Source organism: Aythya fuligula, chromosome 25 (assembly GCF_009819795.1).
Source record: "Aythya fuligula isolate bAytFul2 chromosome 25, bAytFul2.pri, whole genome shotgun sequence".
In the NCBI taxonomy this organism is placed as follows: domain Eukaryota; kingdom Metazoa; phylum Chordata; class Aves; order Anseriformes; family Anatidae; genus Aythya; species Aythya fuligula.
In genome coordinates this window covers 4,574,304-4,587,890 of record NC_045583.1, presented here as the reverse complement: position 1 = coordinate 4,587,890, position 13,587 = coordinate 4,574,304, and the positions used below count along the sequence as shown (strand labels likewise).

The 13,587-nt window shown below is 62.7% G+C and overlaps 1 protein-coding gene across 1 annotated transcript; it reads right to left on the bottom strand.

Annotated features, from left to right (window-relative positions):
• Nucleotides 1-2,037: 2,037 nt before the first annotated feature.
• Nucleotides 2,038-13,038, bottom strand: ARL8A (ADP ribosylation factor like GTPase 8A). Its single transcript, XM_032203359.1, has 7 exons — nucleotides 12,747-13,038; nucleotides 6,352-6,432; nucleotides 5,737-5,810; nucleotides 4,147-4,240; nucleotides 3,213-3,280; nucleotides 2,507-2,577; nucleotides 2,038-2,386 (listed from the first exon to the last, which is right to left on the bottom strand). Exons 1-7 carry the CDS (start codon nucleotides 12,867-12,869, stop codon nucleotides 2,337-2,339), a joined length of 561 nt encoding a protein of 186 aa, XP_032059250.1. The 5' UTR covers nucleotides 12,870-13,038; the 3' UTR covers nucleotides 2,038-2,336.
• Between the last annotated feature and the right edge of the window lie 549 nt (nucleotides 13,039-13,587).

Genomic DNA, 13,587 nt, shown 5'->3' with positions numbered 1-13,587 from the left:
CGGGAGGCAGGGAGAGGTGGCCGCTCTCATGCGCTCGCTCCGTGCCGCTCCGTCCTGAGCCCCGGCCAAGGGCGAACAATGGGCGGCTTGTTGCTGCTGGGTGCGTGGGGAGGAGGGAGCCAGGCTGGGGGCAGGGAAGGAGCAAAGTGGGGGGGGGCTGCGGGTGATGCACGGCCCCAGTGCCAGGCTGGACCCCGGCCCCGCTTCGGACCCTGCGTCCAGGTACCCCGGGCGGGGGGCTCAGGAGCACCAAGCGCAGCCCTGGGTGCAATGGGACGGCCCTGAGGGGTGCAGGGCAGGGGTGCCCCCCACCAGCACCGGCCAAAAGCCCTGGTGAGGAGCTGGCACAGGTAAAGGGGGCAGGGAGATGGGGCAGGAGCCCCCCAGCAACCCCGCACCAAAACCAGCATCACCATCCCGCAACATCCAGCACCAAAACCAGCGTCACCATCCCGGGGTGGGTGCGGGTGAGGGTCTGGCAGCAGCGATGGTCACAGCCGGAGGTTTCCGAGTCCCTCTGCACGCCCAGGAGAAGAAAATGAAGCAGTGGGGGCCATCAGCCGGGTTCCAGCACCGGGTGCTGCACGGGCACGGCCCCCAGGGCGGAGGGGTGGCAGCGGCGGAGAGCAAGCAAGGACTGCAACCACCCCCAGCAACGCAAAATTGTTAATTTATTATCATTAGGAGGCAAAAAAATTGTACAGTTACAAGAATCATTTCCCGACAGAGGTCAAGTCTGAGCCAAAATATCTCTTAAAAAAAAAAAAAAAGTAATAATAATAATAATAAGGGGGCGGGGGGAGGAACGACGACACTTTACAATTCATTAAATTAAAAAAAAAAAAAAAAGGAAACCTCTCTTTGTGCAATTCTGCAAAAACGAGAACAGAAGAGGACCCCCCCCCCCGGCCTCGCCGACCCCCCTGGAGCCGCGCGGGGGCTGTGGGAGCCCCCACCCCAGGCCACCCCCACCCTGTCCCCCCCAGCCTGGGGCTGGGGACAGGCCGGTGCCTCCCCGCTGTGCCGCCCCACCATGCGCCCCCCCTGCTGCTGCCAGCATCCCCCCCTGTCCCCCCCCATCCAACAATATCCCACCCCCCAAACTGGCCCAGAGCAAGCTGGCCCGGCCCCAAGGCTGCACAGAGACCCCACAACTCAGCAGTGGGCACAAAAACCCTCCCTGTACCCCCCCCCCAGATCTCTTCTTCCCCCCTGACCCTGCCAACCCTGGCCCCCCCCAGGCTGGGGAACAGCCGGGGCTGGTGCAGGAGGGGGGCACATCCCAGGACACCCCCTCACTGCAGGTGACACTGGGGAAGGAGTCATCATCCCAGGGCAAAGTGACTCCGTGTGTGTCCCCCCATGATGTCCTTGGCCGAGGCCAGCAGCCCCTGAGCCCCCCCACCCCCCAAAAAAAAGCCCTTTGGAGCGTGTGGGGCCGCCCCAACCACCCTGGGACATGGGGACGAGGTGGCTCTGGGGACAGCTGGGGCAGAAAGGGGACGGGGGCCAGCCCCTGCTCCCCACTGGGGGCCTGCTGGGCTCCCCCTGTGTCAGCACCAGCCCCCGGTTGGGGCAGGATCAGGCCCCAAGCTGGGGGGGGGACACAAGGATGGGGGGGCAAGGTGCCGAGGGCAGCGAGGAGAGACTGGGGCAGGGGAAGGCAACGGGGTCGTGGGGGGTCCCTGGCCTGACCCCAGCCTCACAAGGGGGCAAGGAGCCTTTGGGGAGATGGCATTGCCCCCCCAAAAAAAACCTTGCCCGTGGGAGGTGGAGTTTTTTGGGGGGGGCAGGGCAGGCGGGCTCCCCGCACCCCCAGGATGCTGCACCCCTGGGGGGGTCGGGGGGGAGGGAGCCCCTGGGGACCTGCCCGGCTCCTTCCTGGGGGCTGCTTTCTGCCACCCCCCTCACCTTCCTCCTGCCACCACCCTCACCTTCCTCCTGCTGCTGACCCTCAGCCGGCCTCGAGGTGTGTGGGGGGGGGGCCCGCAGCCTTCCTACAGCTCCCGGGGCCCAGTTTAGTAACAGCGCTAGCTCTTAAATTAAAAAATTAAAATATATATACATATATATATATACTGTATACACAGACAACAACAGAACAGTGCCAAAACGGGAGGAAGAGACAGAGAGAGGAGAGGAGGGCAGAGTCGGACATGTTCTTTACAATAAAAACAAGGGCTCCGCCTCAAGGCGAGCGGAGTTTGGGGTCCCCTAAAAATACCCATCTAGAGAGAGAGCTGGAGGGACAGAGCAGGAGAAGGAAAGGGGGGAGAGGGGGGGACATGGGCTTGTACAATGGCATCTTCCCGACCCGAGCTGCAGCCTGCAGGATCTCAGCTTCTCCTGGACTTCGAGTGCTGGATAAGCCACTGTAGGGTGATGTCTGCGAAGGGAAGGGGTGGTTACAGCCTCTCCCTCCCCCTGTCCTGGACGTGGGGCACGGCCTGGGTGCGCTGCAGCACCCCTGCTCCCCCCCGTGGCACCCCGAGGTGCCGGCACTCACCGATGTTGTCCTTTTCTTTGCAGGAGATGGAGTAGCAGCAGATCTCTCGGTCCTGGATGGCGGAGAGGTTCCTGCGGGAGAGGGCGAGTTCAGGAGGGCTGCACCCATGGGAGCCTCCCCAGAGTCCCTGGGGAGCCTTTTAAAGGCTTCCCTTGGAGCCAGGCTCTGAGAAGGGGCACCCCGGCCAGGGCAACATCACCCCAAACTCCTGGGGGGCTCCGAGCAGGGTAGGTGAGGACGCTGGCACATGGCTCCTGCCGGCTGCTGGGCAGCTTTGTGCTCAGCGCCCTGCAGGGGCTACGTGAGGAGCAGGGGGAACCTGGCCCCAGGGACAGCCTGGCCAAGAAACCACACAGCTTCCCTCAGAGCATCCCAAAACACCGCTGGGAGATGGAGCAGCAAGGACTTGGGACTGCGCGGGGTGCCCACAGGACAGGGGTGGTGCAGAGGTGCCCAGAGCCACGCTGCGGGGTCCCTGGGGTGGCGAGAGGCCTCGGGGCTGGAGCAGGAGGGCAGCAGGGAAGGGGCAGGACCCCGCGGGACCCCACACCATCACCGAGCCCCGAGCACCAAGCCCTGAGTGTGGCCAGGCCCCCGCGCCCCCCTGTGGCACAGGGAGCCCAGGCGCCCGGCCCCGCTCCTGCAGCCGGGGTCTGGGGACAAGACGTGTCCCTGCTGGGGACAGAGCAGCCACCAGCACACTCACATCTTCTCGATGAGCTCCTTCTCATCCAAGGCACCGGGGAGGTCTCGCTTGTTCCCCAGGACTAGGACCTGCAGAGGGGGAGAGGGGACACGTCAAGATCCTGGCTGGCAGGTAAAGGATTTGCTGCCGGCACCCAGGACCAGCCCTGGGCGCTTCTCCGGGGGGCACCTGGGTAGAGAAAACCCCCTCAGCAGGCAAAGGGAAGGCAGAGCCCTTCAATTAACAGCCTAAATGAGCTCACGTGCAGCATCTCCTGGGTACTTTCCATTCCCAGTGAGAGGCTGGCCCCTCCCTGGAGGGCACCTGATTCCCCCGTGCCACGCAGGACCCTGCCAGGAGCATTTACCTCGGAGCAAAAACCACCAGTGGAAGTGGACGGGCTAAAACCACCGTTATCAGGACCCACCCAGTAAAGGCAGAGCTGTTTGCACCAGCCTCGGACCTCCTTCCTCATGGCCCTTCAATTCCCCAGGGGAATTCGGGTTTCTGCGAGCAGCGCTGCACCCCCAAGCTTACCTTACACTTGGAGTAGATTTGTTCTCAAAGAAAAAAAAAAATAAAAGCACCCAGAAGTGCTGCAAATGCAGCGTGTTATGTCAGAAGCTTAAATCAGCTGGCAGCCAACCCCTGGGATGCTCTGTGAGGTCCTGGAGCAGCTCCTCCCAAGGGATGCCCGCTCGGGATGCTCTCTTGATGTCCCACCCCGGCACGCTCGGCGTGCCCAGCGCCCACCCCAAACGTCCCAGCCCTCAGCTGCACTCCTGGGCGAGGACAACCTCACCCAGAAGGGGTTTATTTTGGCCTTTTCTAAACCTCCCTCCGAGCTGTGAACGAGCTCTGTAGCCTGGCCCTGGGCTACAAAAATTGGGTCCCCAGCTGCATACAGAGTTGGGGATCCCCCCCCGCAGGGCGCCCTGCCCAGGCAGCAGCTCACCGGGATGCCCTGGAGCTGCGGCTTGTCCAGCAGGTTGTGAAGCTCATTTTTGGAGGCCTCGATCTTCTCCTGGTCGGCGGCATCCACCATGTACCTGCACGGGAAGGACACGCTGAGCACAAACACCCACCGACAGAGCGGTGCCCTCTCCCCGTGCCAAAATGAGCCGGGGTGCCCAGAGAAGGGGCTGGGGAAGGCAGCAGCCAGCAGGGCTTGCTCCGGGTAAACGAGGGGAGATTCAGTGAAGGAATCGAGCTCTTAGGGGTTTACACCCACCCTGCAAAGCATGAAAGTGAAGCCAAAAGAGAGGAGAGGAACTGACGGACGCAGGCTTTATTTTACAGATCAAGAAGCTGAGAGAGAAGTGAGAAACACCACCAAGATCCTCAGGCCTTGCAGAGTTCATTAAAAATAGGAAAAGAGGCTTCAGCTGCTTTGTAAGGCATACGACACGCGCTGCTGTGCTGAGAGGATGGGGAATGGCAAACTGGGGGGGCTGAAGGCAGGAGAAAAGGGACGTGACAAAGCCTGAGGAATGGAAAGGAATGGAAAGCCCAGGGCTTTGTCATTCTTAGCTCACCATAGACAAAAAAAAAAGAAAAAGTGGCAAGGAAATGTCCCAGCCTGGTGACCACCAGCAAGAGCAGGAGCTGCTGGGGTCCCCCAGGGGGTGCTCGGCACAGGAGGCTCCCAGTCCCACTGGGAAGCCCCCCAGCAGCAGGGCAGGAGGCTCAGCAGGGAGCTGGGCAGTGCCAGCCTGCACAGGGATGTGCTTATTTCATGGCCCCATCGGTCCTGTGTGGGTTTCCCGTGCAGGACAGGACCCCGCAGCACCCTCGCATGCCAAGAACCCAGCCCAAGCACCACGCAAGAGCTGCAAAAACACCCCCGGGCTGCAACCCAGGAGCGAGCTGAGGGCTCTGCCACGTGCAGAGCTCGTTTTTAGGACACCCCCATCCCTCCCCGCTCACCAGCCCTGCAGTTCAGAGGGGCCGTGCAGGAAAGCTGCCCTCCCCAAATCCCAGGGCACGGTCAGTTGGTGAAGAACACCAAAATCTGATTTTCTAGCTGGGTTTAAACAACACCGACCTCATCTCCCAGGGAAATATTTATCCTTAGGAGCACGCAGCCTGCTTCCTATGTGTGTTTTGCCAGGCTCATCCCCACCCCGGCCTCTCTGGGACGGATCTTGCTGCAGTTATTTGCCAGCAGGGGACATGCAGAGACGCTGGGAGGCTGCAGACAGGCAGCAGCGAGCGTTGCGGGCTCCTCTGGGCACAAAGTTCACCCAGCAGCACACAAACACTGAGCTGGGGACGTGCTGCTGCCCGTTACCCTCTTGGAAAGGGCCACGCCACGCAGGGACCTTTGCTCAGCAACCCCCCGAGGACAAGGGGAAAGGGGAAAGGCAGGGAACCGAGCTGGGCTGAGGGATGCCGAGCACAAGGGAAGGGTCCCCCTGGCTGTGATGCTGCAGGAACTCGAGGTCCTTTTGCTGCCTGTGCCTTGGGCAGGGTGATGGGGACAAAGGGACGGTCCCCCCCCAGCTGGCCGAGCTCTGTTTTGGCGCGCAGGCTCGCGGATACTCACACGATGGCACTGACTCCACGGCAGTACCGCTCCCACATGCTGCGAAAGCGGGGCTGGCCGCCGATGTCCCAGAGCTGTGACGGGGAGAAGAAAGAGGTGGCATCACCCGCTGCCCTGCCAACATGCCCCAAAACAGCCCCAGCCCTTCCTCACCCGCCAGCGCCTGCTCTCAGACCCAAGCAGGAGGCTCCAGGTTTGATAAAGACAGAAGAAATCCCCACGGGGAGCTGGAGAGCGACTCAAACCGGGTGCAACGAGCCTCCGGTCGCGTGGAGAGCGCCCCTGGCCGAAGCTTGGGGTCTCTTCCCCGTGCCCACCGCCCCAGGAGCCCAGAGGGTGCATTTGGCAGCTCAGAGCACTCGGCTTTGCTCTCAGAAGTGCTGCAGAGATGCCCACCAAGCTTCAGACTGAGCTGCAGCAGCAGACACCCGGCCCACAGCCACCTCCTCCTGCAGCCACCTCCTCCTGCGTCTCCTCCGGAGGGTATCTGCACACCCCAAGGGGCAAATCCCCGGAACTGCAGCCCCCTTCAGCCCCCAGCAGAGTCCATAAACCTGCCTTCGCCCCCTCTCCCATCCCCAAATCGCCCCCCCGAGTTTCTTTCCTGTGCCCCACCTTGATGGTGACGTTGCCCTTGGTGATCTTCCTCATGTTGAAGCCCACGGTCGGGATCATGTCCTCGTTGAACTGGCCGGACTGCAAGGCAAAGCGGATCGTGTCAGGAGGCTCAGAAACCCCCCAGCCTGCCCCGAGCAGCTCAGCGGGACCACAGGTGACAGCCTGGCTCCTGATGTCCCCAAACCCTCTGCCAGGTCCCTCCTAAAGGGAAAAAAACCAGAGCAGAGGGGATGGAGGTGGCACAGGGACACGCTGCCGCTGCCTGCCCTGCACCAGCTCTGGCCCTTGGAGCCCCCCAAGGTTTTTTCGGGCATACACTGAGGTCCCGCTCACAAAATCCTCATAAAACCAGGATGAAATCCTGTGGCCTGAGACCTTCCACTCAAAGGGGAGCAGACAACATGCTCAGCCCTGTGGGAGGCCACCCGGCCCCACCAGGGACGTGCAAATCCTGCAGGAGGCACTGGGGACAGCACGGCTCCCCCCGGCCACCCTTTGCTGGCTCAAAATCTGTTCCCCCTAGGGCTCCTGGGGGGGATTTATTTAATTCCCACGGCCCTCAGAAAGGGAAATCCGTGCCATTTTCTGCTAAGCACAGTGTAGTGCCTGGGGGGCGACCTGCATGCCCAGACCCACGGTGTCAGCAAGTCCTCGGGACGCTCCTGCCCCCCTCCAGCACCCCGCAGCACGCGCTGCTTCTGCTTCTCCTTTCCTTCCTGCCTTCTGGCAGCAAATAGCAGCAGCCAGGAGGTCGCTGTGAGCGCTCCCAAACCACCCCGGGGACCAGCAGCTGGGTTAGGAGCAGGGGGAGAGGACAGGAATTCGTCCAGCATGGGTTGACAGCGGGGATGGTGCTCGTGTACCCGAATTCGACCCAAAATGTGGCTTCAGCAGGCAGGTTTTGGGGTGTCGCCGGGCTTGGACTGGAAAATAGGATTGTTAGGGAGCTCCTGGGAGCTGCAGGGTCCCCCAGGGATCCCACCAAGGGATGGGGCCGACTCCAACCTTCCCCACAAAGGCCGGGCTGGGAAGGTGACACGGCACGGTGCAGGTCCCCGCGCTGTCCTGGCACCCATGGGTGCCCCCCCGGCACCTGCAGGCCTGTGATAAGGCCACTGGGTGCATCTTGTCCCCAGGTTTGGGGTCACAGCACCCGTGCTGACCCCCCCCAGATGCATCAACCACTCATGAGGACAGGAAGCAGCACCAGGAGGGATTCGCCCAGCAGGCACACAAATCCTGCCAGAAAAGGTCAATTTTGGGGCTACACCACGGGGACCAGGTCTCTCCACAAGCTGGTTCAACCCTGCAGTACAGCAGCCCTCTCCGACCCTTCCTACCGGCCCCAAATTCGACCGTGCCAGCTCAGGAGTAGCACAGTAGCAGATTTTTGGCCCCCCCAAAAGCCCAGCTGAGCATCCCGAGGCACAGAGCCAAAGGAAATCCCCCCCCGGGCGGCGAGGCCAGGCCAGCTCAGGCAGATTTCTGAGCCGTTTCTCAGCTCCCACGCCACCACTTCACAAAAGCCAAACAGCTTGGGCTGCCCGAGGGGCTGTGGTACCCTCCCCAGGGACCTGGGGAGCAAAAAATGCCCCAGGGACACATCCATGGGTGGCCACCAGGCTGGCCAGGGAGCCCAGGAGATGCCAGCAGAGCCCAGGCTCAGCCCCAGGCACGCCGGTGCTCTCCAGGACAGACTCATCCTCCTCCCTGCAATGCAGCTGTGTGGATTTTTTTCTTTCCTTCTTTTTTTTTTTTTTTTTTATGATACTTAAGATAAAGAAGATGGTAAAACAGAAGCTCCGGTTCTTTCAGGAAAACGAGGCTGCTCGGATGGAAGAGAAAACCCTTGGGCTGCTTTTGCTTCTTCGGCACCGCACCACAGCCCCGAAACCCCCTGAAACCACCCCGAACCACGGCATGGACCTGGCACAGCCGCAGGACAGGGACACCCAGCGGCCCCCCTCCAAGCCCTGGGGCTTTCTGAGGTTGCTCCGTGCCCCTCCATCGTCAAAGGGAAGCTGCAGGGGATCCCCTAGATAAGCAGGACAGGGGTGGTTATTGAGCTCTGGGGTAAAAAGTCACCCAGGGGAGAGTGGAGAGGCTGCGTACGGGAACAAAGGTGGCAGCAGTAGGGTAAGGGAATAAAAAGGGTCTGGTGTGAGTAAAGTCTGCTGCTCAGCACCCACCTGGATGTGCCCTGTCCCTGCTTCGTGTCCCGAGGCATCACTCATCACTCGCTGTGCTCCTGGGGGAAGGACTTTGTGCCCCGGGGGCCCAGCACCAGCAGCTGGGCTCCAAACCCCTGGGCAGGAGGCTGCCGGAGGGACCAGGAGGTGCCAGGAGCCTGCTGGAGCCACCGTGGGCTCCAAAGGTCCTCTGAGAGACTGGAAACACGGCCCCAAGCCCATCGATCCCGAAGGATAAATCCCCACAGCACAGCAGGAGAGGAGCAGGGCCGGGCTGCAAAGCCTCCCCGGGCTCGTGCCTTCCATTTCCTTGAAATTCCGGGGCGCGTCGCCTGCCCCCAGAGGAAAAACTGAATTTTTAACAACCCCCCTGACTTTCTCCGAGGCAGTGAGGTGGAGACCAGGGTAAATATTGAAGCAGCGCCCGCAGAAACCGTTCCGCCTGCTGGAAGCTGCTGCTCCCGAGGAGCCGAGTCAATTAGCGGAGCAAACGCGCGTAATGGCGATAATTAAAAAGCCGGAGCGACGAAGCCCAGAGCTAGGCCGGTGCTGACACATTCACCACGTTTAGAGGAACCGAGGGCTGCGTTTATTTTTTGCATTGAAAGGGGAAAAAAAAAATAAAACCAGAACATGGCAAATGGGGAACCCGGCGGCGGGCGCAGGCTGTGAAAGCCGAGGGGGGAGACGGGGACGTGGCAAAAATCCTCCGGTAAGGCTGGAGCAGGGGGATTTACACCACCAGGGCAGGGGAACCCCAGTGGGCTGCTCCTGACCAGGCAGGGAAATAAAGCCCCCAGCAGGCTCCCCACTGCTGGTGGCGCTCAGCTCTTCCACCTGGATCCAGCTCCGTGGGGTTTGGAGGGCAGAGCTGCAGCCCAGGCTGCTCCTAACTTCACACCCCGCAGACGTTCACCTTCTGCTGGGGCTTCCTTTCAAGTCTGAGCTCTTAAATTTCAAAAATAAACAAATAAATAAAAGAAGAATTGCAGCACACCTTAAGGAGCCGCATCCAGACCTCGGGTTGTGCCGAGGGGTAACGTGAGGACCTCACCTGGGCTGCTCCCCCTCAGCATCCTCACTGCCCTCGCTGCCCAGGGGGCTTCAGCTGTGCGGGTTGGGGTGGGCACGGGGTGGACGCGCACCCCAGGGCACCCACGCCCACCCGTGGGCTGGATCCTGCAGCACTGAGGCTGGCTCACGGCCCTGCCACGCTCTGCTCCTCGGGGCAAGCTGCTGGGGGTTCCTGCTGGGCGGAACGGAGCCGATGCCCAGCAGAAAGGGGAGCGCAGGGTGCCCAGTCCTGCTCTGTCCTGCCCCCCGACCCTCTCCGGGTAGATTAAAGCTGTTGAAGCCCTGCTCTGTGCCATTTCGCTGGCGTCCTGCTGCCCGTTTTCCTCGGCTCACGCTGCACGAGCTCGCAGCAGCAAGGCTCCTTCTCCTCCGGGAACGCGGAGAAATTCGCCCCCCAACCCCACCTCCTCCTGGGTGAGGAGCTCGGGCGCAGGAGGAGCAGCAGGGAAGGGGCGCGGGGCGCGGCACCACCAGAGAGGTGGTCACAGCCCCGAGCTCCTGCAGCCTGCTTCTGGCTGGGAGAGAGTTAATTTCCTTCCCAGCAGCCGGCCCGGTGCCGCGCCGAGGGTTTAGGACGGGAATAACGTTGGTGGCACCCCAAATGCGGGCACCGCTTCCTTCCCTGCTGCTCCCAGCGGGGCTGTGCCGCGCCGTGCCCGGCGGGGAAAAAGGGGAGGGAAAGCAGGGGGGGGGCACGTTCAGAGCGATGGCGTTTGTCTTCCCCACAAAGCACCACGCGCGACGAGCTCCTGGAAATGGCTGAACAGCTGCCTGCCGGCGCCGAGCACCGAGCGGGGTCCTCCTCTCACTCAGCTTCTCCTCCACCCGGGGCATTGCTTTCATCTCGCCCCGTTTTTCCTCGATTTTCACCTTTCCCAGCCTCTCCCCGTGCCGCTGGGGGAGGTGGGAGCTGAGCTGCCCGGAGGGGAAAGCACAGCAGAGAGGCTCCTCGGTGCGTGCGCGACGCTGGATCACACGGAGCTGTCTTTTTTCTGAGCACATCCCACAGCGAAAGGCTCCTGACTGCGCCACCGAGGGGATCCCAAAATTCTTGACCCTCCTTTGTGCCCCACACTCCCCCGGGGAAGGGGCAGCTGAAAGCTCCTGGTTAAAGCCGAGGTGAAAGCCAAGAGCGGAGGCATTTTACAGCCTTTCAGCCCCTGGAGTTTCACCTCCCTACAGCCAGGGAAAGAAAAAAGGAGCCTGGGAAGGAAACAGCACCCAGGCCACCCAGGAAAAGTCCCCGTGCTCCACCCGATGTGGCTGTCCCCAGACTTCCAGCAGCCTGGATTCAATTTTTGGGTGAAGAACAGCGGCCACGAGCCCTGCACGGTGAGGACACAAAGCCTCCTCCTCCCGGGGCAGCTCCGGCCCCGAGGCCAGGACGGCTCTGCAGCCCGGGGAACCTCACCCAGACCCCAGGCACTTCTCTGTGCCGAAATCTGACGCTTTTCCAGAGCTCAGTTTGGTTCAATTTTTTCACCCAGAAGCCTGAATCACGGCTACTTCCCCTCCGAGCACTTCTGCTCCACCACCTTCAGGGCAGGCGGGATGGTTCAGGCGCTTCTCACGCGGATCCTGTCGGGTTGGGAGTTTTTGGGGTTGTTTTTTTTTTTTTTCCAGCTGCCTCCGCTGAGTCCACGCTGCCGGGGCGTTACCTCAAAGGTCACCACTTATTTTTTTTTTTAAGTCTGCGTCTGCCACAAAATCTGAACTTTCCAGATAACTTCCCACAGGGGCAGACGCGTGGCAGGGGCTGAGCACCTCGCTCGGTGATCGGAGCCAAACCGAGCACGAGGGTGCCGCAACCCCTCGCGGAGCTCCCAGCTCCCCAAACGTCCCCAAAAATGAAACCAAGCCCAGGCGCCGGAGCTCATCCCACCCCATCAGACCACAGAACAAACCACGGCGGGGACAAGGCAGCCCCCTAAAGGACTGGTTCTTAGGGTCAGCATCCCAGGGCCACACAGCCCCCCGCCACCCGAGGCTGGTGCGGGTTTGCTTGGAGAAGGAGCCCAGGACCCGAGCCCTGAGCGCTCCCAAAAAAGAAGCAACCACCAGGGACAGGGCAGGGACCAGGACACCCAGGCCTCTGGGGCTCGAAGCGCATCGCTGCGCTCGTGGGCATCGCCCCTGGGCCTCCAGGCTCCTCAGGAAGGACATTTTCCATCCCGGCCGTGCCCAGCACCGACAGAAACCCTCCCCCGGCGCACAGCTGCAGCGCGACCAAGCTCCCAAATCCTCTGCAGAACCCTGCTGTGGAGCCGAGGGACAACCCACAAAGAAAAAGGGTCAGGGCTGGGAACTGGGACAGCCCCGGAGACGTGTGCCGGGTCTGCCTCCCCCAGCGAGCCCCCCGAGACCCCAAAACGCCTCCTGAGAGCCCAAAAAACGGCGTCGGCACCGTCCCTTCAGGGCGGGCGCACTTGGAGAGGGCGATTTTGGGGAGGGTGGCGGTAACGCAGCGGGGCCCCAAAAATTTGGGGGTGAGGGGGGCTTCGTGGGGACCCCCCGAGAACAAAGCTGGCCCCGGGGGGGCGCAGAGCCCCCCGGCTGTGGGGCTCGGTGCCATGGGGCACGGAGATGTCCCCAGCGTGGGGATGCACCAGGGCAGCTCCAGCCAGGTGGCACGGCCCAGCTGGGACTCCTCGGTGCCGCAGCGGGAAGATATTAAAAAATAATAATAATAATAATGGAAATAATGGGGAAAAAAAAAAGGAAAAAAGGCCGGGTTTGGTGCTAAGGGGGGAGGCTGCGGAGCGGCACCCTGCAGGACGAGGCCGCGGTGGCGGCGAGGCCTGGGGCTGGCTGGGGGCACCCGTGACAAAGCACGGGCTGGGGATGGGAAGGGACCGGGACCGGGACTGGCACCGGGACCGGGACCAGGACCAGAACCGGGACCGGGATCAGGAACGGGACCGGGACCGGGACCGGGAGAGGAGCCCCGGGCGGTCCCGGGGGCACCCAGCGCTGGCAGGGCCCAGCCGGGCCCGGGCTCCTCGGGGCCGCCCCTTCCCGGTCCCGGTGGCCCCGGGGCACGGCTCGGAGCCGGCCCGGGGCTGTCCCGGGATAAGGGGGGGGTACGGGGAGGGTACCGGGAGGGGGTACGGGGGGGGTCCCGGTGCTCACCGCGATGACGTTGACGAAGGTGGTCTTGCCCGAGTACTGCAGCCCCACCAGGGTGAGCTCCATCTCCTCCTTCCAGAACAGGGCCCGGAACCAGTCCAGGAGCTTGTTGAAGAGGGCCAGCATGCTGCCGGGCCCTACCGGGAACAACCGGGACCAACCGAGCCGAACCGGGATAAACCGGGCTGGGCTGAACCGGGTTGAACCGGGCTGAACCGATCCGGGCCGGGCTGAACCGATCGGGGCCGAACGGGTCCGCTCCGCGCCGTGCCGGGCCCGGCCGCGCCGCCCCGGTATTGTCCCCGCGCCCCGCCGCCGCCCGCAGCCCGCCGGGTGGGGCCCGCACCGCGCAGCGCCGGCAACGGCGCCCCCTGGCGGAGCGGAGGACAAAGGGCGGGGAGGGGCGGGGAGGGGCTGCAGAGGGGTGAGGGGGGTGAGGGGGGTCCGGGGGTCGCATCCTGCACCGGCAATATTCATCCTGCACCTTGCATTACCGGGACTCAGCACCCAGCACCCAGCACCTTTTATTACCGGGACTCAGCACCCGGTGTCCTGCACCACCGGGAGCCAGCAGCACCGGCATCCAGCACCCTGCATCAGCGGCAGCCAGCACCCTGCATCCTGCACCACCAACAGCCCTGCACCCAGCACCGTCAGCACTCAGCATCCTGCAGCACTAATACCCCAGAAGCACCAGCACCAGTAGCAGCAATAGCCCAGCACCCTGAACACTGCAGCATCAACAGCTCAGCACCATCAGCACCCAGCACTCTGCACCACCAGCACCCCAGCACCACCAGCACCCAGCACCCCAGCAACCAGCACCCTGCATCACCGGCACCCA